Source organism: Drosophila guanche, unplaced genomic scaffold (genome assembly GCF_900245975.1).
Source record: "Drosophila guanche unplaced genomic scaffold, DGUA_6, whole genome shotgun sequence".
In the NCBI taxonomy this organism is placed as follows: Eukaryota; Metazoa; Arthropoda; class Insecta; order Diptera; family Drosophilidae; genus Drosophila; species Drosophila guanche.
The window spans coordinates 1,726,762-1,753,329 of NW_022995751.1; the positions used below are offsets into that span (position 1 = coordinate 1,726,762).

At 43.1% G+C, this 26,568-nt stretch overlaps 2 protein-coding genes across 12 annotated transcripts in view; both read left to right on the plus strand.

The window, feature by feature from the left end:
- Positions 1-26,568, plus strand: part of LOC117587191 (protein nutcracker-like) — a 100,320-nt gene that overhangs the window by 36,067 nt on the left and 37,685 nt on the right. For 8 of the 11 annotated variants that reach the window (XM_034277725.1, XM_034277727.1, XM_034277732.1 and 5 more), the window contains 3 exons: positions 3,512-3,676; positions 3,746-3,844; positions 5,238-5,756. In XM_034277725.1, the coding sequence (XP_034133616.1) occupies positions 3,512-3,676; positions 3,746-3,844; positions 5,238-5,756 (783 nt within the window). Of the gene's footprint in view, positions 1-3,511; positions 3,677-3,745; positions 3,845-5,237; positions 5,757-14,883; positions 15,035-26,568 lie in introns of those variants that run through there. The other 3 variants (XM_034277734.1, XM_034277735.1, XM_034277733.1) reach the window with 2 other exon arrangements.
- On the plus strand, positions 18,636-20,026 carry LOC117586877 (sodium channel protein Nach). The gene is made up of 3 exons (XM_034277177.1): positions 18,636-19,608; positions 19,671-19,853; positions 19,914-20,026. Exons 1-3 carry the CDS (start codon positions 18,636-18,638, stop codon positions 20,024-20,026), a joined length of 1,269 nt encoding a protein of 422 aa, XP_034133068.1.

Sequence of the window (26,568 nt, forward strand, 5' to 3'; positions counted from 1 at the left end):
AACAATTTATACGCGTGCATATCTAATGGATATTTCTCAGGGTCTCTCGTGCCAAAGAGAGAGAGAGAAAGCACTCTTGCCTCCTTGACTTTGCAGACATTTTGCCCTGTTTATGGCTTGTTTTTGCCGCAAGAACATGGTACATGAAACCTTCAGTCCCCTACCCCCTCTTGTAACCTACTCACAATTTCCTCTCTGCTGTCCTCCATTCTGTGTAACCCTCTTGCAGAGTCTCCCCCTCTGCTGGGGGTACAGCAAATAAGAAGAAAAACACTTTTCCAGCTGGAGTCAGCCATATTTCTTGTGGATTTCTCTCTCTGTCTCCCTCTTGGTTTTGGCTTTTGGATTTTGGCCCTCAAGAGCGCGAGCGTCTGGTGGGCGCCAAATAACAGAAAAGCAGCAGCGAAAAAAAATGCCACTGGAGCGAGAAAAAGCAATAACAAAAAACAGCAACAATTACTACAACAATTAATGAAACTGTAAATGCAACTGCAACCAACAAAAGGAACAACCAAACCACCGAAAGCTTACACCAAAAACAAACACAATCTGAACATAAAAACTTCAACAACAACAACAATGCCCTACACCAAACCAACAACAATTACAGCCAAAATCCCAGCAACAAAAACAGCAACCACAATGACGACAACTACAACTTTCGCGAAAACCCGTTTTCCATGCGTTCGCATAGCATTACTTTATTTTATTTTGTATTTTTTCTGCTTTTGTACCGCGCCCTTCACTCGCTTTTGTTGTAGCTGTTGTCGTTGAACATTGTCGCTGTTGTTGTAGTTTTTTTTTAGAAGCCAAAATCTTGAAAACTTTGCGATGGAAGCTGCTGCCGCTGCGGCCGCTGCTGCTATCTGCTCTGCTGGCTGCTGCATTCATTCAAACGTCGACGAAGCTGCTCCCCAAAAACAGGTTTTTTTCTCCACATAAGGAAAAAGCTAAAAAAAAGAGAAGAAATCAAATTATTATATGACGACAACGACGACGACGACGACGACGTTGACTGCGCAGCTGCAAGCAGCTCACCCGCGCGCCCCCGACGTGTGTTGTTGATTTTTGCATATTGTTTTGCTTTATTTTCTTTGACTTTTCTCGTCGATTTTTTCCCACACACAACATTCTGGCCTCCTGGCCATCAAAATACAAGCGGAATGAGCGAAGAAATTTGTTGTTGTTGGTTTGGGTCACAACAATTTTTGGTCTCGTGCTGGGAATGGATAATGGAACGGGGCACAGAACGGGTAAAGGAACGTGGAATGGCACGAGGGAACTGCGAAATGTGATAAAGGGTAGGGAGTGTGTTGGTTTTTAGGAGATAGATTTGGGATACAAGAAATTATCAGATAATAAAACTCAACCAAAAATGTAGGATATGTCAACGTCTATAGACTCACCCTCTACATGTGTCAGCGCTCCCCACATTCGACTTTCATCCTCCCCTTCCGGCACCCTTTTGTCTTCTTTGCTGGCGCCATTCGAACTGAGCCAAATAATTTTATTTTCCTTTGTTATTGTTGTTATCGCTGTGACAGTGCGGCACCCCTCGGCGGCTTTTCCTGCTTCTATGGTGGCTGGCTCTTGCAAAAGTTGTCCGCCTCAAATTGACACAGAAGCAACTTAAAGATGTTGTACTTCCACAGCCACCCACCCACTCAATCCCCCCCCGTCACTTTATTATGTAATTCGAAGCGTGGCAGCAGCCTCTGGTTCTGCTTCTGCTGCTGCTTCTGTTGACCAACAATTGACCACAATTGGAGCACTAGCACTCCGCCATTGCCCAGTTGGCGGCTCAGTGGCTGAGGCCCAGTTTATGGAGAACAAGCGAATAAGTGGCCAAGAAGAAGAGATCATCATGGAAGCCAAATAGTTGTTGTTGCTGCTGCTGCTGGCCCATTTGCAGTAGTTTTACAGTTGTCTCTGGCCACGTTCTGCACTCCTCCCCTACTTGACTTTACTTTACGTACTGCAAGTACTTGTGGTCTCTTCCAGAGCATTTTCTGTTTCACCTCTCCTTCACTCTTCTCCCTTTTTGCTTCCCCTTGCTGGCTTAGTTTTTTGTGTGTGCTTTTATTCGTATTTCTATTCCGCTCCGCTCCCCTCCCCATGCCCATGCCCAGGCACATTCGCAGGTAGCCTAATTTCAACGCTTCAATGCAGGCAGCACTTCAAAGTGTGTGTGTGTACAATTGTGTGTAGGAGTGCGGTGTGTGTGTGTGTGTCTGTGACAAAGCTTATCTGAAGGCAGCATCAACATCAGCAATTCACGGCAGACAGAGAGGGAGGACTGCAGACAAGAGGCTGAGGCAGGGTACACTGAAGGGAAGGTAGGGCAGGGAATGGGCAAGTTCAGCCAGCTGCATTCGAGACTATGGCATGGACTGGGAAATTGTTTCATTCGTAGTTGGGCACTTTTTTTTTACCAAAGATTTGTATTTTCCCCACCCTATTCTTGAATATACCTTGCACTGAAGCCTGACTTTTGAAGATAGCAAGAGGCGCTGCCAGTGACAGAGGGAAAAGGCAGACAGGGAGAGGCAAACACTCAGAGGGAGCGGCGGCTTGGCTGCCTTGTGTTGGCTCAGGAGTCCAGCCATAGCATGAGACGACATTTCTTTTGCTGTTTTGCTGTTTCTGACTCTCCTTTTTCCTTTGTCCCTGGTCCTTTACCTTATCTACCTTTCATTCTGCAGGCTTTGCCTTACCTTTTCCCCCACTCGCACCCTCTCTCTTTGTTTGCCTTAGAAATTTCCTAAAGCCAAATGCAAATAGCTGAAAAGGAATTTCCATGTTTGTTTAGTCACCAAGAAATAGGAGAAATTCCACACAGAAGGAATCCCTTTGGGGCTTTGATTTGTTGTTTGTGAATATCATTGAAAAAGATAGAACTCCATGGAAATAGCCACAACAATTATTAAATGTAATACAACATTTAAGCAAGTTGTCACATTTTTACCCTGTAAACTAACATTTTAGAGGATGTCTTACTCAATTCTCCTCTAATATTTCTCCACTTGCCACCTACCCCAATTATGTAAAAGCCCTTGGAAAAATCTTGAGAAAATCCATTTGCATGCAATGCTGCTGCGTGCTGCAACTATTAAAATGTTTCCAAAGAATTGTAAACAACTTCGTTTTGTGGAATGAGGTGTAGTGGGGGGACAAAACTCGCTTTGAATTCCTAATTTCCAAGAGAGCAAAAGATGATTGCAGCACAAAAGGCAGCAGCAACGAGTGCCACAGCAACAATAAATGCTGCTGCCTTGCAATTTTTACAATGTTTCAGCAGCAGCAACAACATTCCGCCATGCCAAATGCCTGCCCCATGCCCGATGCCGCATGCCGCACACCGCACACAATGCCGGTAAAAGTGGGCGAACCACAGCCACTGACGTTGGCCCCAAAATGGGCGGAACGCCTCTTTCCGCTTCCGTGGAACGTTTTGATTGAAATGCCGGAGATATATGCTAATTGTTTCTCTCTCTTTTCTCTCTCTTTACAGCTAAGAAACAGAATGGAGCTGCCATACGCACAAACAGCCTCGGTTCGGGCACACGCACTCCGCCCCTCGAGCGTAAGAGCAAATTGAGCGCCCTGGGACGCTTCTTCAAGCCTTGGAAGTGGCGGCGGAAAAAGAAGAGCGAAAAGTTTGAAGCTGCCTCCAAGTGTAAGTAATACACAGCACACTGCCAAGATCCTTTTAATCTTATGGATATTCTCTATGTGTCTTTTGCAGCTTTGGAGCGCAAGATTTCTGTACGTGCCAATCGGGATGAGCTGGTGCAAAAGGGGATACTGCTGCCGGAAAGTCCGCTGGGGAATATCCCCGAACCGGGTAAGTTATTTGTTTGTAAGCTTCAAAGTTTTATTTTGCATAGGAATTGGTAGATAGTTTTGCTTTTGGCAAACCGAGCCATGTAACCAGAAAAGGTATATCCTGCTTAGTTTTACGTGTTACAGCAAGTCTTTTGTACGATAAAAGAGTATCAGAGATTAAGGAATTTCTTCTTATTTCGGTCTGAAGGGAAGTCATCTTGACCTTTCGTACGTTTTCTTCAAGTTCAACCTTAAACCATCTCCCAAAGAGAACTTCTTCAAACCGCCAAGAAAAATGAACGCATCCTCAAATCCTCTTCCAAAATCACCTGAAAGTACCACAAAAATACCCCAGAATAGCACCAGAAAACCACTCAAAACTTTATCAACATTCCTTTCAAACCCTTGACAAGGCCTTTACCTTTTTCTACCTCTGGCTAACATAGACTACCACTTTTCCCCTCTAAAAAGTCTCTAGAACTCACGCTGATAGTCTTCACTTTTCCCGCTTCTGATTCTCTTCCATTTTCTCTTCCACACTACTTCTCTTCCGGCTTCTATGCACACTTAAACCCTGACTATTTCCGACTCTATTTCCATCACATTTTCCCTCACTGTTGCAAGTGGCTCAAACATTTTTGCTGAGCGAAGAGAAGAGCCAGCAACCATAGCGGAAATTGGCCATAAGCCACGCACGATTTAGCCAAATCCCCCGCCTTTCCCCTTGAGTCTACACCCCCTCCGTGCACTCTAGCAAACGATTTGCCAGACAGTTTTGCACTTTGCTAAATTGTTTGCTAAAACGCGAAGAAGCCTCGAGAGAGGAGAGTCGAGTCGGTAGTCGTCGCATCGAGAGTCTTGTCTTCCTTCCGCCTGCGCTGATATGAGGCGTGACAGACAACACGACGAAGACGTCAATTGGTCAACAAAGGGGGGGTGAAACAGGAGAAAGAAGAAGGAGTATCCACTAAGAAGGAGGCGCCTTGTCACAGGCCGCTGTCGTCGCTGTGTCGCGACGCGTCGCTTAAATGCCAATTAATCAGTTTGCTGAACCGACGGCTAATTGTCCAACGGCCCAAAGCGAAATCAAAGAAGCAGCAAAATACGAAAAGGAGGAGGAGAAGGAGAATCGAACGCGAAATGCATTCAAATGAGAGAAAGAGTGAGAGAGAGGGAGGTAAGCCAGACCCGAACCTGCCTCAATGTTATGCCGCGTGTGGCAGTCCCTGAAAAGCACACAGCTTTGCCACTCCCCCACAGATGGCGCCGTTAGTCAGTGAAAGTTTATGCTAGGCAAAAAAAGAGAAAGCTTTTTGCAGACAAAAAGCTTACCCTTGAACAAAAGAAAGCTTTTATGAATGACTTGTGTTCTCTCTCTCTCTCCGCGCTCTCTCTTGCGGTTATTTTTGCAGGCGAGGAGTCGTACTACAACAATGGAGGAGGAGGTGGAGCCACCGCCAATGGCTCTTTACTCAGCTCAGCCGTCCACAATAATTCCATGAATCAGGCCAATAATTCCATAAATGCCACCACCTATGGCACGGCAGGGAATTCCCTCATTTCCGCCAGCCAGCAGCAGCAGCAGCAGCAGCAGCAGCAGCAGCAGCAGTTGCAACAACAGCAACAGCAGCAGCATGGTCTTCCCAATTCCATTTCCGTGCAACAGTTCAACGGAGGAGCCGGCGGCCAGCCACAGAATTCCATGGCCAATGGCTGCCTCATTGGTGGAGGTGGTGGAGGACAACGAGGAGCAGAAGGAGATGGCTCGTCGGACACATCCTCATTGAGTGGCGGTGTGCCCCATTCGCAGTCGGCGCCACAACAATTGGGCGTGGGCCAGCAGCCGCCGCCGCCATTGACACCGCTGGCGCAGCATCATCAGGCGCTGGCACAGCAGCTGCAGCAGCGATTCGCCATCAGCAATAATAATGGTGAGTGCTAAATAATACCCTATATAAGAGTGGATGTGTGGAATGGGAATGGGAATGTATGAAACCGAATATTAGACCTAGAAAAATGTGTTGAAATTGGTCTGTTCTCATGTGGTGATCAGCCCAAAACTAGGCAATGGAAATATGCTTACAGCAAGCAGTGCAGTTTAAGGGGAAATGAGTAAAGCAGTGGAAAAGTACTTGCTGTTCCCCTTAGTTCTCTGAGGTACCTTTACTTATATAAGTAATTTAATAAACTAGTTACTTCTATTGGAAATTGTTACATCTTAAGTGGGAAAAGTACTACCCGGAATTCATTTTACACCTTATTAAAGCAGTAAAAATCAACCCAAACAATGTCTTTCCCATAAAGCAGTAGAAAACAGCAATCAAAACCGCAAAAAGTACGACAAAAGAAATGCCCTTGTTCTCTTGGCGGAATGCAATATGCAATTGTAATCTGACTTTTATGCTCATGTCTGCTTCTCTCTTTTTGCCTAGATAGCCTTCTCTTTTTATCTAATACTCGTACATATCTCTGTATAAGAGGAGACTACTGTCTGCCCTTAATGTTCTACTTGATTGTCATAGCCATAAGCCATAAATTAGAGACACTTGAAGCCCATTTAAGCTCAGTTAACGCCTAGTTAAGGCCCTCCCACACACACACATACCATGCCATGACATGCCACTGCCTGCCAGAAGATTTTGATGTGCTTGCTTTTTCAGTTTTTAAATGTTTATCGTTTGTTTGCTAAATATCCATCCAAATAAAATGGGCGGCATCTTAGATAAAAAAGATGATGCGTGTGCCCAAAGGGGGGAAAGAGTGGGCCTAAAAAACTGGTTAAATTTTCATGAAGCCACTTTTGTTGTTGTTGTTGATTTGACTTTGAAGCTTTTTATTGTCGCCCCTTATGGGTTGCTGCTGCTGCTGCTGCTGCTGCCCTCTCAGTCGCACTTTTATAGAAACTGCAACCGGCATAAACGCGCGCTCTCTCGCTCACTTTGTGTCTCTTTCTGCGCACGTTTTGTGCTTTTGTTTGTGTTGTGCTACGTGCATGAAACTCTCTTGCTGTCTCTCTGGAATGACGCTTTTGTTGTTGCTTTTGCTTGTGCGCTCGCTCTCTCCTTGTGCTTTTGTTATTGCCCGACGCTCGCTCTCAGATTATGGCACATGTTTTATAGCAAACTCTGTTCCGCTTAAATCGCGTCTGGCATTTATTCCGGCCGTCAGTTAACAGTAAAACGCGTCGCGTCGTCCTCCTACCGATGCGTCTGAAAATATAGCAGAAAATTATATGCCCCAAGCAATACCGATATTATGTGAAAGAAATAACCAAAAGAAAAATGCACAATTAAGTGTGCTTTGAGTGTGCCACCAAACGGGGTTTACTGTACCCCCCAAGTGGGGCTAACAGCGGTGTTTACTGTACCCTGAGAAGCGTCGTGTAGCATACGTGTGTGTCCGTGTGTTTGTTTGCGTGTATTCGAGTGCTTTATAGAAATACGTAATTTACGAATGTATTTAATAATAACATCTACATAATATATAGCACACAATCCACAAATAATACTTAGTAATAAATAGTGAAACAACTAACTGAAACAACAACACCAACAAAAAAGTAATTGCAACTAAATGTTTCGACCAGAAAACAATTTCCCAAGTTCATTTGGTATTTTGTGTGTCTTACCTTTCGCTTTTTGTGCTTCGATTCGTTTGGTAGAGAGGGGATGAGGGTGGAGTGTGGAGTGTGGAAGGGTGGCCAAAGAGAATGCCGGGTACGGATATTCTGCAACGGAGTAAACAAATATTAATCTACGAGGAAGTAAATGTTTGAATTGCCAAATAGTTTAAACACAAGGCAGAAGGCAGATATTGTTTGTATATTTTGTTGCGGAAAGATGCTGAGTAGATGGTTGAAGAGAGGGGCAGAATCTTGTTGGAAATTTGAGTAAATATTGCCTGATGCATATTGGAGTTGTAAAGAATTAATATTTTAGGATTTTTAGAAAGGGGAATGGAATGCCCTTTGGTAGAGAGTTTTGGAATTGACTATTTGATGCCCTGGAACATATTCCTTACGTATCGTAGGATCATATTTAGTCTTTTTATCTGATCTTGATGAAATCATCAAGAGTTATCGATGACCCCATAGACTCCCAGTCAGTGCAACATCATTTCGCCCTAGAAAACCACAGATGAAATATTATTCCCTTATATTTCATTCCCTTTTCCTTATTTTAAATGAAATGCAGTTAAAATTGGCTTTTGCACTGTAAACAAAACATGAGCGAACTCTTGACACAAGGGAGAGAGCGGGTAAGGGAGAGAGGGAGAGAGAGAGCAAACAAAATAAGAGAAAAAACATTTTCAGTTGTTGCAAGTTAAGTTTTTCCGCCCCACACGAAAGCGAAATAAAAATATTTTTATTACAGAAAGTGGAAAACAAAACAATGAGGGAATTTTTGTCGGTAAATGCAACATGCGAGTAAAGGAGAAGGCGAGCAGCAATAGAGAGTGATAGAAATATAAGGACATTGAGAGAGAGAAGAACAGCTAGAGAGCGAAGGGATAAGTGGAAAAGCAGGCAAATGAAACACAGTTGCCCCTTGTATGCCTCAGTTTTCCTCACCTCGAAATACATTTTAAATTGATGTGTCCGTTTGTCCGCCTGTCCGTCTACAGGGTGCTTCCTGCCACACTTCAGCTCCCCTGCAGGACACTGCCTCTCCAACCCCCTCCAGTTCCTGCCTCTTTGGAGGCTCTCTTGTACGCATTGCCACGCCATAAATTCCGCTCATGCCTGCTGCTGCTGCCACTGCTGCTACTGCTGCTGCCTGAACGTCAGGAAGTCGTTGGAGCTGTCAAAAGGAGGGCGCCCACCAAAGGGTGTGTGTTTAGGGAGAGACAGGGGAAAGAGGATTTGAGGGGCGACGACAGACAGGGGCAGGGGCCAACGCCAACGTGCAACGAAACTTTAATTTTCCGCCATTCCACTTTTGCAGGCTTTTCTTTTTGCTCACATTACGCATACGCCGCGTTGTTGGACGGTCGTAAAAGTGTTGCCTACCATTGGGCGGACAGCCGCGCTCACTCTCTATTTATTTTGCTCCTCTCTATCTTTCTCTCAGTTACAAAAAACGCTCTCTTTTTTCACTTTGCTCTCTCTGTATCCTTTTTTTTCTACTCTCTCTCTAATGCTTTTACCCATTTCTTCTCTCTGTTCATTGTTTTGCTTTGTTTTCCGCATTTTTGTTCTGCTCTCAAACGGTCAAAAAATCTCTCAGATTATTTTTACTTTTAATATATTTTGTATTAAATATAAATTGGTCATCAATTTCAAAGTTATATAAATTCAGAGTTGATTTTGTAATTATTAAATTATTTTTTTGTGTTTTTATCCTGCTCTGCGTCTCCTGACGTCTCCCTTTTGTTGTTTTGTGGCGGCTGCATCCCGTGGCGTGTCGGGGTCGTCTACCTTTTTCCTGTTTTTGCATCCCCTGACTGACTTTCAATGTGTTGGTGCTACTGTGTGAAGGACTGTGTTTTTGTGTGCGTGAATAGGATTTGATTTTAGAAATGATTTCCCTTACAAATTGGCTTTGTTTCTTGTGAATTTTGTAGCAGTCTTTCTGTTATATTTTCTTGATTTATGTGGTTTTTCTTGCTGCTCTTAGGATGAATCATATTTGGTAGGGATTAAGCTATCTTCTCCACTCTGAAGCACACTTTTTTCACTCGAAACCGTTGCGGTAGGTCACGCACTCTGTAATGAGAGCCGACAGTCACTCCGTGGGGGTGCCACTCGTGCCTCACAGCAAGGAGGGATTACCCCAGTGAGTTTTTATGGTTATTAGAGCTACAGTTTAATGGCCAAGCGGCTATTAAATGAAACTGAAACTTTGTATGTGGCAAGACTTGTAAAAAAAAGCGAGAGATCAGTAAATATATTTATATTAGAATATTCTCTAATATTTGTTTGGCAATGCCTACCCTTGAGGGGTGCGCCGCAGTCTAATCTAATACCGATTCTTGGCTTCTTTTTTCTTGAACTGGAGAATGAAAAAGAGTACCGCAAATGGCAAAACAGATAAGCAACGCTGAGGTTTACATATATGTATCTGTATCTCCCTCCGTATACATATGTGTCTCCGTATATAGTGCACATCCATGGCTAATTGAGTCAGGCTGATAATGCAATTAAATGTGCGGCATTGCGGCATGACGCGACGGTGTTGCTGTGGATTGAAAGATTGCCTCAGCAATCTTCTCCTCGCCGTTTTCGTTCTTTGGTTTCTGCTGCTGACTCAGCCAGTTATCGGCAGAGTGGTAGAGAGAGCGAAGAGAGAGGGGTGTGGTGATAACAGCCGTGCTACAAGGAAAACTTTGATTGGGCTATAATCGTATTTTGTGGAAGTACTGGCCCATATGACATATGGGAGATACAGGCACTTGAAAGATAATTTAATGGAAAATATTCAAAGGTATAGCAACAGATTCTCATACCAATTTTAAGCGAAAGCTGCAGAGAATTTCCTCTACTTCAATTACTTAAATCTGCAGACACTGTTTAGTATTGAAATGTTGAGAATAATTTGTCATGCGTTCAACTGCAATAAATTCCAACTGAAAACTTCATAAGCTACACTTAGGACACTACCTCTCAATCCAAGCAAACACAAATAGCTGCAAGTAGCCATGTAAATCCTGTGTGAAATGTTGCCTTAATAAAGAGAACAAACATTAGCTAAAATGCCACTGTAAACGATAACCCCTCATGATGGCATCTCTCTTGTGTTCTTTGCCCTCAAATATTTGTTCAACAAATAATGGCTCCCAGTGAATGGTGGTTTACCTCAACTATTTTCCAGCATTTCCATTGCCTCGTTTGAAAGAGGTCGTCACATGATGTATGAGAATTCATTTCAATTTGTTTATACACCCACTGGCATTGCCACCTACCAGCCTACTGTCTCTGTATTATAATTGAAATTAATGTGGTAAATACACAGCCACATATCTATCTCTATCTCTCGTTTCTATTTGTTGTTTGCTTTGGCTATGCATCGATTTTCATTCAGCATTTCGCTTGCCACCTGCTCTGACCCGATCGTGGAGGGAGCGCGGCAGGAATGTCTATTTAATTTGGCTAATTAAAATGACCCGAAACCAAACCCATCTTCAACCCCAAAACTGAGGCTCTCTGCCCTACTGTCAATAGCCAAATCGAGTGACCAAATAGAGACGTAGACGTGTGTGTGGCACTCCCCCAAAAATGTTGGCTTGAATTGTTGCATGTTCTCTGCTCATTTGGATATCCAAATCCCATTCAGACCGACAGACAAAGTTTTCCAGTGGCTATTCCTCCTCCACCCACTCCAGGGTGGTCTTTTCGACTTTTTGGCTAATTTGTTGAACAAATTTATATATTTTTATGGACGAACGTTCGACCCTCGCGAGCACTCATTAATTAGGAAATTCTTTTGCGCCTGCTTTTCCGATTTATTGTTTTTCTTTTGTTTCTCTTCCACAAACATTCTTCTGTGTAAACATATTTCCCATGTCTGGCAGAGGGGGGTTGGGTGGTGGTGCAGAAGTATCTTGTATCTCGGTATAAATTGGCCGAAAAACAAACTGCAAAATGTTCATGCTAACAAGAGTAGAAGCGAAATATTGTTCATTTTTCATTGAATACCCTGTACCAGTGGGGGTTGTTGGATTTTAACGGGTAGTTTGAATGGGGATTGAATGAAAAAATAATCATTTTTACTCGGTTCACTACAATTTCCTCCTCTTTGTTTATCTCCACGATTACCTCCCCAACTCTTCTACCCATTCAAAGCTACTTTCGCTTCCAATTTATAGGGTATTCTCAATTCGCTTTCTCCCCCTCTTATATTCATTTCCTTCTTGGCACATGCTTCGCACAGTGCTTGCGTTTCGCCATTTCCAGCAAGAGATGGCAACAATTTCCGAGATACATTTTTAAAGGCGCCATAAAAGTCGAAATGATGACAATGTCAATGTCTTGCCCCCGCCACTGTTGCTGCTGTGTTGCGGCATGTGCTACTGACCTCCAGTCGGGGCTATAAAATCCGACATCTACGACACAGACCCCAAAGACAGCCAGATACAAAGATACAGATACGAAATGATACAAATACAGAGAGTACACAGAAACGTACCAGAATGATATATTGAAACAGAAATGTGTGCGTGTGTGCGTGTGTGTGCTTGTGCCTGTGTGTGCGGTGGGCGCCGCAGAATCAATTATAATTCTCGCGCGCGGGCACAAAAAAAAACATTCACTTTTATGGTGGCGTATACTTGATGTCGCTCGTTTGTCCGGTCGCTGCTTGATTTTCCCATATTTGTTCTTGTTTTTCCTCTCCTCGTTCGTTTTTTATTTCATGTTTAATTATGAACAATTCCGTTGGGCTTTTGGGCATGAGGAGACGACCAGCGGTGGGGGAATTGGGCTCGAAATTCGTCTCACTGCAACTTCCGGTATTTCATTTCTCATTTGTCAGGCGGCTGACATCAGGTTTTGCCCCTACCCCCTACCCCCTGCCTTTTTCCCCAGCCTTTTCCCGCCATTCATTCTCTCGGAATCCCATTGAATATTCTTAATTCTGATGGACCTCTCCCACCTCCCACCACTCACTCTTGTTCTTCGATTGTTTTTGCTCTCCTCTCTCGCTCCATCTTTTGTTTCCATGAATTAAATTTATATTGAAATTTTGCAGCTTTTGGTTGTGTGTGTGTGGGTGGGTGTCTGTGCGTGTGGATTTTTCATCAATGCAGTCACAACTTTTGTGCCTTCTGCCTGCTATTGATGCTCTGAGTATTGAGTAATGAGTATTCTCGAGGGTATCAGCCACTTCGCTACCCTTAAAAGCCTCCCTTCCACTCTGTTTTTTTGGAGGGCGTCCATCGGCTTGTGCCTTGGCGTTCCATGGCGTGCCTGTCGCATTGGCTTGCGGATAATCTTTATCAATTTGTGCCACTGACAGTGGCACTGCTGCCTCTTCTGTGCGCCACTTGCCATTTGCCTCCTCTTCGGTCTGTCTTTTATTGCCTTTTATTTATGGACAATGGGCTGGCTGCGTTATTTAAGCAAATATGGCGACAACACACAAGCCATTCTTCAATTCCAAGCGGAATTGTATGTGGGTGTTGTTGCTGCTGCTGGTTTCCATTCGAAACTGAAATTAAAACCAAAATGCGGTCGCACAAACACTGGTTTGACGGATGACTTCTCAAGTGGAATCAAAGATTGGGATTGTATGTTTTGTGGCGATTTATTTCTCAGAATTGAAGTGAAGATGTCTTAATTTAGGTTGCGTTTTCTTATGGTGGGAATTTGTGTGATTTGTTAAGGTTTGCATCAAGCCTAAGCTGTGATTTTCTTAGGGTTTTAAGCGGAAACTGTAATTGTTTAGTAAATTACTAAAGAAAGGAACTTTTTACCACTGAAATGTTACTTCGTAAAGTAATTTCCTCTACTCCTTCACTTTTAAGCGGATTTTCCTTGAAAAAATTAAAAACTTACAGTAGGTGCCAGTGGGGAAAGTTCGCTTTAACTTTCGGGACACAAATCATAGAAATTCGTGCATTCACTTTTACATCTACAGAATTTATGATTTCTTTCGCGCAGATTCATTCATTGATTTTTGCATTTAATCTTCCTCTTGCATCTCCCCATCTCTCTCTCTTTCTCTGTCCCAAATGACTAATTCTGTTTTGCACATTCCATGGGAATACATTACCCCCCGAAAGTAAATGACCTTGTTGCTCATTCTCAGACCCGCCATAAATTCATCTCCATTTATCAAACGGAATTCCCACTTCCCGAATTTTGATGCACAAAAAGCGTTTACCCCAAATAAAACAACAAGCATTTCGTGATTAATTTGACACAATTATGAAAGAATTTTAATTGGTTTTCCCTTTCCCTGATCTGCGGTGTCATGTCAGTGATTCTTTTGTGATATTATAAATTAAAATTGGAAACAACAACCGCACAAAACGCAACAGCCGCACAATCAATGCAAAATAATATTAAATGCAATTTAAAACTTAACAAAAAATCAACAACCAAAAAGCCGCAACGAGTGAAATCATCGAAAATCGAGCAAATTGTCCACAATCGAAGGCACAAAGATAAAGAGCAGAAAGATTGGAAGATAGAAAAAGCAGAGCCGAAGGAAATCAAGTCAGAGAATCAGTAAGACAAGGAAACCAAACAAATATTCTCAGTGATAATCAATAAAAATAGCAAACAAATACTTGAAGTAAGCTATTGTAAAGTTGTCAGGCTTTAATAGCTATAAGAAAACTATTAAGAAGTCAAGAACAAACAACAAAAGTATGCTAAATCAATAGATACAACAAATAATAATACTCTCCAAGAATTCTATCATAACAATCTATGCGAAATAAATATCGTAGCAACATTCTAACCGATCATATAACCACAATCCAATCTAAGTGATCAAATAATATACAAGCTATGCGATAATCCATATAAAATACAATCTACGATAAATAAACACCCAATCTATAGGTAAAAATTCTCATTAAATCAATAACAAATCATAGGAATCTATAAAGAATATTGTGATAAAAGTCAAGTGTAAATCAAAGAAAAATACTGAAAAGAGAGAGGAGAAGAAAAAGCCACTTAGAAACGATAGTGGGAGACATACAAGTGGTTTATGATAAGAGCGTGGAGGAAAGTTTACTACTAGCCCACGTACTAATAAATAAATACTTCATGAAGCTTATTGCATAAATTGCCGTTAACCGGTGTGAACCGTTAACCGTTGGTCGGTTAAGTGTGATAAAGTCCGACGCAAAGGCCGCATAAACACAGATTGTGTGTTAAATAATACATGCATATGCGATAGAGAGTGAGAGCGAGATAACAGAAGCACCAGGAGACAGAAGACACAGCACAAAAAACGAAGAGAGAGACTGAGAAAGAGAGGAGAGTAACTGCCGTCTGCCCCTGCCATATATTCAACACAAATCCCGATGTCGTTCACTTATCCGAGACTTCAACAACAACAACAACAACAGCAGCAGCAGCAACAATAAGGAAGAAGGAAGAGGAACAGGAGGCTGCAAGCAAGAGCAAGGAGAAGGCAACATTGCCTAAGCCCAAGTGAAAGAGCAGCCGGGAGGGAGACACAAAAGCGAAGGCACCTTGAAGGCGACATCAAAGCCACGCTGATGATGGGCTACATCATGGGTTGTGCTTGTTTCAAAGGTAATGGATAATCCATACACGAATAAGAGAGCTCAAGCATGTGAATATATAGAAATGAATACATGTGCATAGGTGTATGAATATAGTTTCAAATGGGAAAGGTTCCTTCAACTTTTTATATCCAAGGAAAAGTCTTGTAACATGGAAAGATCCGGCTTTCTTCTAGAATCGATTATGTTTTAGCAAATTTACTTTAGGGTATAAGCTATTCGATTTGCAGAATGTCTTGGCGTTACTCTCATCTGTCAGCCATTTGCCTTCCCTCACTGGCACCGCTACATCCTCCCCAGCCATCCGTTCGCATTCGTTGCTTCCTTCCGCTCATTAGGCACCTCTCTCAACGCATTGCGCCTTGGGGCTGATGCTGCTCTCCTTTTCCGCATGCTTCTCTCCCTGCCTGCTTCTGCACTGTCCTTTCTTTCGTATTCCCTTTTTGTGCTGTCTTTCTATACACGCGTTTTCGCATTTTTCTATGCAACGTCATTGTAGACGTCACGGAGAGCAGAGAGAAAGGATGTTGGAGAGAGTATAAAATCCTGCGCAAGGAGAGAGCTCTCTCCCTCTCTCATTCTCTGTTATGGTTTAACATTTATGGCAACTTTTCTAGCCCTGTCCTGTTGTTGCTGCATTTGCCCTCTGCTATTTCTCCCAACTTTTATTTGTTTTTCTTTTGATTTTTGGCTATGTTTTTTTTCCATCCGTCTGACTCTTCATACTTTTCTCCCTGTTCTTTCCTGTGTTTTTGTGTGAATTATTCCGATAGATACGTCTTTCTTTTTGAGTGCAATGTGATTTTGATGTTGCCTTTTGCACTTTCCATTGCTCTCTGCCTTGTTGTTGTTTTTATGAGGTACAAAGGCATAAAGGTACAAAATGATTCAGTCCTTGAGTCCTGCTTGTTTAAATCATTCGACAGGATGTGCACGTGGCTTGTTGTTGATTTGTTCGTTCATTCGAGAGGTGAGTGAGTGAGTGTGAATGGGAGAACTCTGTGCACTTGTCGAAATGATTTGTTTTGTGGCTTTTGTGCTGATTCTTTAAAACTTTAATTCACTGATCCGTTGTTGCTTTGCAATATTTGAGTAGGTTCTATAGAAAGTTTTAAGCTATTGTCAACAGCCAAATTCTCATCAGACTTCAAGCGATTGTTCGTTTCATTTAATTTGTTTTTATAGATTTTTTTTTATAGCAGCTTCCCACATCTTTGAGTTGTTTTTTGTGTGCATTTTTTGTTACGTTCTGGAAGCATTTTCCGTGAGAATTCTCCACACATTCTCTGTCACAGGATTCGCTTTAGCTCCAGCTTCACGTGGTGCCTCCTGCATACATCCTGCCCACCGCCTGCTATTCGAAGCTCTTCTGTTGGTTTGCATTCCATGAGCCACAAAGCACTTAACCCTTGCTTCGTTGTAACCCACACACGTACCGCACCCTTTACCCACTCTTTCTCCCTTGTTTCCCCCTTACCCTCTTGTCTTCCTGCATGCTTCTCTGCCTCTTGAACTCGTGGCACGCACATTGCAAGTCTAACCTTTCACATTTATGCATTTTCCTCTGGTTACAACCACACCCCGCTGCTGCTCCACTGCTCGACCTTTCTACAGCTTCGTTTCCTCTCTTTCTCTGTCGCTGTTGCTCCCACTTTCTCTGTGCATTTGTCTCTTTATCTCTAGATAGTTTTCGTTTTATTCAATTTTAGCGCTATTTTTACTGATGCAATTTTCAACAGCGCGTGGCGGCGACAACGCTACACGAAAGCTAGGAAATTGAGACAACCCAAGCAGAGAGAGAGAGAGAGGGAAGAACAGGAAGTGTGTGTGTGTGTGTGTGTCAGAGAGTGAGGGGTGCACTGAAGGATGCCTAAGTGCTTGGCCCATTAAAGTATGCAATCATTTTGCGGTTAGTTGACCTTTTCTTTGGCTCCTAGAAAACAGGGAGTGCTGCTCCACCACCATATCCTCCTCCTCTACTGTGTTCCCTTTGCCTTTGCCTTTGCCTCTCTCTCACTCTCTTGCCTCTTCCCCCTTTAAACCACTTTGCGCCAAATCCTTTGCAACATCTGAAAACATTTCTTAACAAGATTAACGAGTCTTCAGGAGTCCTTAAACTATAACGACCTTCTGCAGTACCCTGCACTTGGCTCCACCCATTTCCCCTTCCCCCTTGTAATTGGATACGAATTTTCCTCACCATTTTCCTGCTCAAATCTTTCGTCTTTGACATTCCCTCAATGTACATATGTATATTTTTCTTGTTTTTTTTTTCATTCATAAACAAATTAGTGGCATTTGCTGCTGCTGTTGCTCGTGCTCGGCTTTTTCTATCGTACATATATCTCTGCCACATGGCGCCGCCCCACACACAATTAAAAGGGGCAAACACATGCAGCCACGCCCACTGCCCCCACAAAACAGTTCCAGCTCCCCTTTTGCCTTTTGCCTTAGAAGCTTCGTATAAATAAATAAATAAATAAATAAACAAGCGTTTAATTGAACCGGAAATCATTTGTGGGTGTGTGGGAGGAGGTTGGGCCGTTTTCTACCCCATCTCCATTCATCGGCTATCTGATGTGTGTGTGTGTGTGTGTGTGTGAATGCATTCTGTGTGCGTTTGTGTGTGGGTTTCTTATTGAAATTTGTGCTGTTCATTTTTATTTAGTCAAGTTTTACGAGTAGTTCTGCTGCTCCCATGACATGGCTCTCAGGGACTCTCTGCTTTGCGTTTTAGCTCTTGAAACTTGTTTGTCCAGTGGTGTTTATCAGTGTGTGGCAGGAAAGAGCGGGTTTCGGGCAGGGGAAAGGGTGTTAGTGGCAGAGACGAGAGTCGACAAGATTACACGCCAGTTAGCTGGCTGGACTGCTCGCATGCTTGCTTCTTGTTTGCTCAACTCTTTATGGGAAGAGCAGCCATACACATTGAGTACATAAATATATTCTCTTGTATATATACTTACATATTAGTTTGTCTGATTAGTTTATAGCCATTTGGTACAACCGGGGGAAAGACATTGTAGAGAGTGCAGGGCATTAATCTTTACGTTTATTACCCAGTTTCCTTGGCTTGTTGTCGTTTTTGTTGTTAGTTTTCAACGATTTGTGCCACAGTTACGTTTCTTGCTTGCATTTATTGGTCTTATTTTTTGTGGTTTATTTCTAAAGTCTCTTCTAAGATCTGCCGCAAAAGTTTCTTTTCTTATTTATCGATTAAAAGTTCTGTCTCGGACAACGATTTCCCATGCACTTCCTGCTCTAAACCGTTTCTGCAAGTCCCAAATTCTGCCCCAGAGCATCCAATCGTCTTCTATTGCTCGATACGCCAATTTATTTTCCATATTCTATGCCCCATTTCTCCCATTAATGTGCAAGCACTCGCGCATTAGCGTGATACTTCCACTTCCACTGCGTTGCACGTGTGTGTATCCGTGTGTGTGGCAGTAAATTACCGTTGACATTTGGTTGCATGTAGCGCACGCCCTTCCACTGTCATTGGCACGCCCACTTGTTGGCACGCCAAAAACTATCCACAATAAAATCATCGGCAGGGCACTGATTACTTATAAAGGCTTTGCATGTGCTCAAGGATCGCTTTAGTATCCTTCAGAATGTCCTCCCGCCTGGAGGTGGCTTTCAATCGCACGGTCGTGGAGTATTTCCGTAAGACGAGCCTCAATGGATTCGGATTGTTGTACTTCATAAGGAAACGTCGCGTGCAGCGTCTCTTTTGGTTTTCCTTCATCTGCTGTGGGCTGTTCTTTGCGGGTTACTCGGTTTTTGCAATGATCTTGGATCTACTGGATAGCTCGACAATAACAGATCTTTCCGAGAGGGATTTGGGTGCCTTGCAGTTGCCTTCGGTTCAGATATGCAGTGGCTATCGATTCAGCAAGAGAAAAATGCAGCAATATACACAAATGTTGGCCAATTCCACTGGCAAATCATTGGGCTATTGGTGGCAAAAGATACATTTACTGGAGGGTTACATGGATCCCCTGGCTGTGGAGGCAGAAGAAGCCAAAGAACTGCAAGAATCTCTGGGATTCCGTGATGTGCGCTCCAATTTGTTGAATCTAACGCCCGCTTGTGTTTCTCTGATCCTCAAATGTCAGCAGAATGGTGCAACCATCGATTGCTCAGAGATATTCCACCTGCAAGCCACAAATTATGGACACTGTTGTGTCCTGAGGGACAGGAACATCACGGGGGAACTTTCCCTGTCGCTGGACACCTCCCAAGAAGATGCAATTCCAATGGAAAAGAGTCGCAGCCTTGCGGGTTTCCATTTGCATATTTCCAGCTGGTTGGGCAGAGTCACCATTGGCCAGGGCGAAAAGTCACTCGTGGAGGTGAATGTCATGGAACTTGAGGCTAACTCTGAGCTACTCGAATATCCTGTGGATAGACGTGGCTGTCATTTTCCCCATGAGGGTGTAGGCAGGGAAAAGTGTCTGCAGAATTGCAGGTTAAAGGCCTCGCTAATGAATTGTCAGTGTGTGCCCTATCCCTTTGAGAGAGATGCGAAATTAAAGCAAATATATTGCACGCTAGAAGACATTGCCTGTCTGCAAATGGTAGAGGGTAAGTTGGGTTCCCCTCTTCAGGTGTAACCTTTCCCACTCTTATGTATCTTTTGCCCTTAGTTAATTGGTCACCAAATCAGTGCCCGCAGTGTCTGCCGCTCTGCAATCAAATGTTGTACAGCCTGCACAAAAGTTTGCTCGGTTATATGCATCCCTTTAGGAGTTCCCTGGTGCTACGCTTTAGGGCTCCACGCTGGAGCAACTATGCACAGGATAAACACTATCACTGGTATCATATTTTGTGTAAGGCTCAAGGCTCTTATGCCAGTAGTTCCTCTCCTAATTTGCCGCTTTATTTTCCAGCAAATATTGGCGGTGTCTTGGGCATTTGCATTGGCTGTTCGCTCATCAGTGGCTTTGAGTTGATTTACTTTATGGTCTTTCGGTTTTGGTCAAACTTTAGGCAGCAACAATAAACTAATAAATTGCTACTCTCTGTATAATAAATGAAAGAAAAGTCTAGAAATGTGTGAGATTTGAATGGGTAGCCAGTATGCCGATCATCAAGGTTAAGTGGTCTACAGAGGCTTCTTTTGCTTCATCGCTTGGGGGGTGGATGCCGCCCCTTGATGACAACTGAATAACGCCCACACTTTCTACCGCTACCTCTGTTTGTGTGTGTGTATCTGTGTGGGACTCTTGTACCTTTCTTAAGTGCACTTCAGCGTGTGTGCGTTGTTACTGTCTTGTATTGATTTTCTGTTTCTTAGTGCACAAAACTTTTTTACTTTACTGAAAATCTAATTCTATATTTTCTTTTCTTTGCAGGTGAGTTTTCCGCCTTGAGGCAATTTTGTGGGGTTTTTCCATATATTTTAAGAGTAAGTAAAAACGTTGAAAATATATTTTTTTGTGGGTGCTGACAATAACAGAGCGACTTAACAGCATGTTAAGTGGCTGTAAAAGCTTTGGCGAAGCTTTCGTTGGCAACAAACTTTGCTAAATTATGTTCTGGTATGGGATAAAGCTTTCGCTGTAAGCTTTTAGTTGCAGAGTTTGGCAGTTGAAAAGTAGGAAAATGATTTGTTATGTTTCTCTTTGTGCTGATGATTTTTAATGGCATTTTTTAACTGCCACACAAATCATTTACAATCGATTGAAATATAACAAAAGGGAAATATGTGCATGGATTGAGATATTTTCTTTGATATTTATGACGTATATTAAATTATGTGCCACATCATGTACGGAAAATTGCAATCTAAGCAGCAGCTTGGCGGATCCACTCCCATTTAATAGACCTCCTGTGGGTAAGACACAGATTCACGCCCAAAATTGCTGTTAAGAGCTTCTCAGAGCCTCTATCTGCCCCTCTGTCTCTCTCTCTGCATGGCGTGTGCGAAGGGCGAATGTCTCCATTAATTTTAAAACCGCCAACTTATCTCCGGCCGCGTCATGCTCCTAAGTGATTCTACTGCTTCGCTGATTTACCGCCCATGAAAGACGATGTGGGGGAACATGGAGGTTATCAAATGCTCCACTCCACTGCATACCCTATAGATTACCCATAGGCAAGGACATGCCGGACGTCCTTCACCTTCGCGTGTTCTCTCCTGTTCTGTGCCCAAAAAAAGGCACAAAAAAAAATGTGTACATAAATATCTCTCTGAAGAAGAAAGAACCTTCGGCAGCATCAGCATCAACAGACATTCCTTTTAAAGTAGGTATTTCGCATGTGGCTTTCGCTCTTGCCCTGACATTATTTTATACATTTATTTCTTTGAATCGGCTGATGAGCTGCTGATCAAAGGCATTCCTCGACCGTGGCACAGCCATAAAAAGGACACCGCTTCTGTTGTTGGTGGCGGAGGAGTTGAGGTGGGAAAATGAAATGAAATGTGTCGCCTTACAGTCAATTGGAATAGTTTTGATTTTGTTAGGGTCGATTGGTGGATGGTTTTAGATGTGCAAAAAGGTGAGCGATTGGTTCAATGACTTTTAGGGAACAATTTAAGGATGAGTTTCATCACAGAGATGCTGTAAATGCAGAGGTATTTTCGGAGTATTTCCGTATATATTTTGTACTCTTTAAACTGCTTCTCCCACTCCCATTGCTGCTTGTCCACTGCTTACCGACTTTAAGCCTTCCATTCTACTACTTTTCCACGGCTTGCACACATTCAACTGCTTCGAAGTTCTCCATTTGTTCGTTCGATTTGAATATTGTCGACTCCGATTGCGATTGGATGCCATCCTTGGGGTACACTCATCACATGAGGCAGAGAGTCCCTGCCCCATGCCCCGTCAAGCTACATACAATTTCCCCAAAAAGTGAACCGCAATGCCAAGCTCTGCGTGTGGCTGTGTTGCTGCCTGTAGTCTCATTTGCATAATTCTAATATGGAAAATTTTTGGCCAATTCTCAAGCTCCGACCAGTGTCCACCCACTCACACACAGACAGACACACACAGCACCCATGGCTGTACACACGTAGCATTCACATTTTGGGTCCCGGGAGGCCAACAGAAGATTTGCATAAATAAATGTTGTAGTCCTGCTCCTCGGAGCTCCTGCTGTCCGTTCCGCCTGTCAACGTAAATTACGGCCATTTGATTTCGGGGCAATTACAACGCATTTTTGTGCAACAATCTTCTCGTTCTTTGTGCCCCACATTGCCCCTCTTTTTGATTTATATTCCACTCGTGGCCTTTATTTTTGTGGGGAGGCAATTTCAATTTCAGCTTTGCAACATTCGACATGTCGTTGAGAAAGTTAATTATGAGGCGGATTATCCTTGGACTTGTATGCAGTGTCCTGTCATTGTGTCGTCCGGCTCCTTTCTCGTTTTTGGCTATTTATTGCCCCAGTATTTTTCTGTGTTGCATGCATATCTCTCCTTCTGTCTGCAGGATTTCCGTTGTCGTCTGTCGCCGGAATCCATTGTGTTCCACCGTCTGTGAGAGAATGTTTGTGTGATTGTGTCTGGTCGGTCAGGCGAAGGTTGCAACATTGTGGCACCACCAACCAACCGAGAAGGTAGACAACCTTGGCCATGACAAGGACGTTTTGTGTTGCTGCTTTTGTGCTTTGCTTTCTTGAGGTTTTCCTCTTCCTTTTTTCCTCGGTTCGAGTGTATTTTTACAAGATTATTCTTGCTGTGGTTTTCCCTCGAAATTTGCATGCCATTTTCCATTTTCCACGTTCCCCTTTCTCACTTTTTGCCTTTTTCACTAACTGAAAATGATTATCATTTGTTTTCGTTAAGCCCCAAAATGTCCAAATAGCCAAAGAGCCGCAGAGCCAACAAGTTGTGGCAGCTCATAAAATGAATTACTCGCTCTCTGCCAAGGATTCTTCTCTTTAGTTTATCCAAAGCTTTTGCCTGGAGGATAGATTTCAAGGGATAACTATGGCTCCTGAGGGGGGACTATGGTTTATGATTGGCGACCATATGCAAGGGACTTTTTAAAAGGAAAATGGCATGAAGCTTGCAAGAGAATAATATGTAGCTGAGTGGAAGATATTTTTGTGTAATTTAAAAGTATAATTTGGAGTAGATCCACGAGGTTCTATCTATGACAAATTGCCACGAATAATTCATAAATATTTTCGGTTTGTGGGTGCACTGAAACACCGTTTAATCTCATTTAATATTCAATCTTTATACACAACAATTTATAATCGATTGTTGCCTGCCTTTTCCACTGACATGCATGGATTTTCCCTTCTTCTGATTTACTTGATTCACTTATCCTCTCGCTAACAGATTTTCCGCTTGCGCCCCCAGACAATAATTCTGTCAAGAGTTTCTCCGCTTACCACCCACACAAAACAGATTTTGCAACCAAACCTCAGGGTTCTCTTTCCTGAACTGAAACTCTGATTTCCATAGGATTTCCTTGCCGCCTGAACCTCGATTTTGTATCGGATTTTCTCCGGCAGCACCACCCAAACGGATTTACTTCACTTCCCAGAATTTGGAGGCCAGTCAACGCTGCTCTTCCGTTCGTACCTTTTGACCATTGTATAAGTCCCCGAGTCTTATGCAAATGCTCTTCGTCCCTCTCTCCCAACGGGAAGAGGACCCTCCAGGGATGCGATTGAGGAATGAACTGCCATTGCGATGGAAAACGACGGAGTCCATTCAATCAAACGTTGACATTGCCGCCTCGTGGCAGTCGTCAGCATCATCCGTTGACGTTGTCATTGTCATTCCGAAAGGGAAAGGGAATCAGTGTACACAAGGGGAAGGGGCATGTAGATGGGGCGATTTTAAAGCGATTTTATTTATGCAACGGCATGTGCTTGGAAGAAGCTCAGCTCTTTGTTTTCGGGGACAGACGGCCAGGCCCTGTTTCTTAACCAAATTTCGAATGCAAATTTTTGCACGTGCCCAGGACTACGTCCTCCCTGCGTCTTTGGGTGTGGGCGTGGTCGAGAAAGGCTTCCTTTGGCTGCATTTAATTATTAAAATTTAATTTGGCCAATTCCGCTGTGCTGTGCTGTGCTGTGCTTTTTGCCACCCACGCTCTCAGGGTAAGGTGATTTCTCACACACACACTCTCTCTCTCTCTCTCTCTCTCTGGGTGTTTGTGTGTGGGTGGCTTATGAAATATTATGGGGGCATTCGCTCCGTTAGCCCGGCTTAAAAAACTTGACAATTGTTCCCCTCGGGGCGGCTGCAGTCTTTCGTTTGCTGGCAAACAACCTGTTTGCATTATTGTATACAAAAAAAAACTATCAGAAATTATGGAACTAAAATAGTTTTACCCCACACAAAAAAAGAAGAACGAGAGGAGGATTATAGAAGGAGGAAAGTGTAATGGAGAGAGAGACTGTCTTAACTCTGCTAAGCATGACACACAGACAATTGTTATTCCTGTTGCTTGCTCCCCCAACCACTCTCTTCCCCCTCTCACACGCTTGTTCTCTGTTTGTTGATAAATTTTTGATAACTTGCGTCACTTGCATTTTGAATGAGAAAAAAAAAACACAAATTCGCAAGAGAAAGTCAAGTGTAAAGTAAAGAGAGAGAAAAACTAAAAGAGAGAGAGAGAGAGTGTAGAGTGTGGAAAGCTTTAAGGGCGAGCTTTTGCCAGCACGTGCGACCACTGTGTCGGCAAAAAGCGAATTCAAGTTCAAGTCTCATTGAAAATCCAAGTTCAGAGGCGCTTCAAGGCTTGCACTCTCTCTCGCTCGTTTTCACTTACAGGAGAGCGCATAGCGCTGTCTCTTTTCATACTGCCCCCTCAGTATCTCTTTCTCCCTCTTTCTCTCGCTCTCTCTGTTTCTAACTGCGTGTGCGTGTATTTTTGTGATTATGTAAGCAGTTTTTTGTTGGTTTCTTCTATCGTGTTTGTTATTTTTAGTTATTTTGGTCTCCCCTTTTTATGAGAATTTATTTTGGTATTTGTTTGCCTTATTTTCAGTGGTATTTATTTAATTTGGTATTTTTGTTGAATATTTATTTACTTTCATATATTTTAACCCCACTTTTCTTTAGTATTTATTTTGTTTTGCTATTTTTGCAACCCTCTTTTTTGTGCCCATATTTTTGTGGATTTTGTCTGTTTCCTTTTTCATTTATTCGTTTTATTTTCAAGTTTTTATCTTGTTGCTGTTGCTGTTGCTGTTATTTTGTGGTATTTATTTTTCATTTTCCTTGAAATTTATCCTCCGCTGGCGGCCATCCTTTTTGTGATTGTTGTCTGTCGACCGCCACTGCTGCTGCTTGCTGCTGCCCATCCAGCCTCCCTTTGTGTCGGGTTGGACCTTGTCAATGGAGAAGGGAAAAAAGAAAAACAGTAAACGGAAGGACGTTCGCCATATAGTTTTTCGCTTGCTCTCCCTTTTCCCTGGGTTTCACTTCTCTCTCTAGCGCTCTGATACATCTTTCCGTTCCTTTCTACTGCCCTGAACGTAGCTCCCTTTTCTTTTCTTGCCCTGTGACTTTCTTTTCCTCTGCAACATATCTCATGTCTCTTTATTCTGTCCGTGCCCCATATTGCGTGGCAGCCAAACATATTTAAGCCCCAGAATCCATAAACTTGTGTTGGTTCCCCTTCTGGCCTTCTCCTGCAAGGGATTCACCTTCAATCCTTCATAAGAAGAGGGAAGGTCTCATCTGTGAGCCTCGCATTTGTTGCGCATTCATGATGAACTTTGATTTGGTTTCCCCTCCCAAGAGGAAGTCGACGTCCTTGATTAGCTTTTGGCTTGTGCCGTTGTGCTGTTCTGTGTCCTTCGAATGGAAATTCCATGGTGCATTCATCCAGCCATTGATGAGAAATATGACTCAAAGTACGTGGGATATTTTCAATGCAAATCAATGTCCATATGGACCGTATTTTTAGACGATGTTTAACCTTCATTCAGGGCTCCCCCACTTTTATGATGCTGTGACAATGATGTCGCTTGACATTGATGGGTAGGAGGAGGCCCAGCCACAGGCGCAGAAATACGACAAGGACATGGCCAAGGACAGGCAGGAAATAGAGGCGACAGTCGACAGTCGACTTCGTTACCCATCACAAAATATGAGTGAAGTGTTTGTTCATTACTCGAACTCTGAGTAGGTCCCAGCTGGAGCTTCCTTTAGGACCCATTCCGTGCGGCTTTTAGCCCTCTGCTGATGCTATCGTTTAAGCCTCTTCTCAGCGCTAATGACTCTGCCCCTCCAAAAATGCTGGCTCGTGGCTCTACTAATTTGGTGCCTTGTGTTTTGCCACATGCCATTCTAGTATTAATTTTGGCCTCTCTCTCTCTCTCTCTCTTTGGAAAACTGCTATTTGTGCGCTTTTCTTTCCACTTAATTACAATAATTCATCAACTTGTTTTTCGCTCTGTCTATAGAAATTTCGGCCATAAAAGAGGAGCCACCAACCAACCAACCACCAGTTTCCATCCTTTGTTGGGGTCTTTATTGTTCGCAAATTGTATGCTTAATATCGCCATTTGTGTGTGGGGGGGGGGGGGGGGGGGGGGGGCGGTGGTTTCTTTTTTTTTTTTTTGTTTTGG

Coding starts and splice junctions, on each gene's coding strand:
- LOC117586877 (XM_034277177.1), top strand. CDS start 18,636: ATGTCCTCCCGCCTGGAGGTGGCTTTCAATCGCACGGTCGTGGAGTAT. Junction 19,609..19,670: donor CTGTCTGCAAATGGTAGAGG/GTAAGTTGGGTT, acceptor TTTTGCCCTTAG/TTAATTGGTCACCAAATCAG. Junction 19,854..19,913: donor TCACTGGTATCATATTTTGT/GTAAGGCTCAAG, acceptor TTTATTTTCCAG/CAAATATTGGCGGTGTCTTG.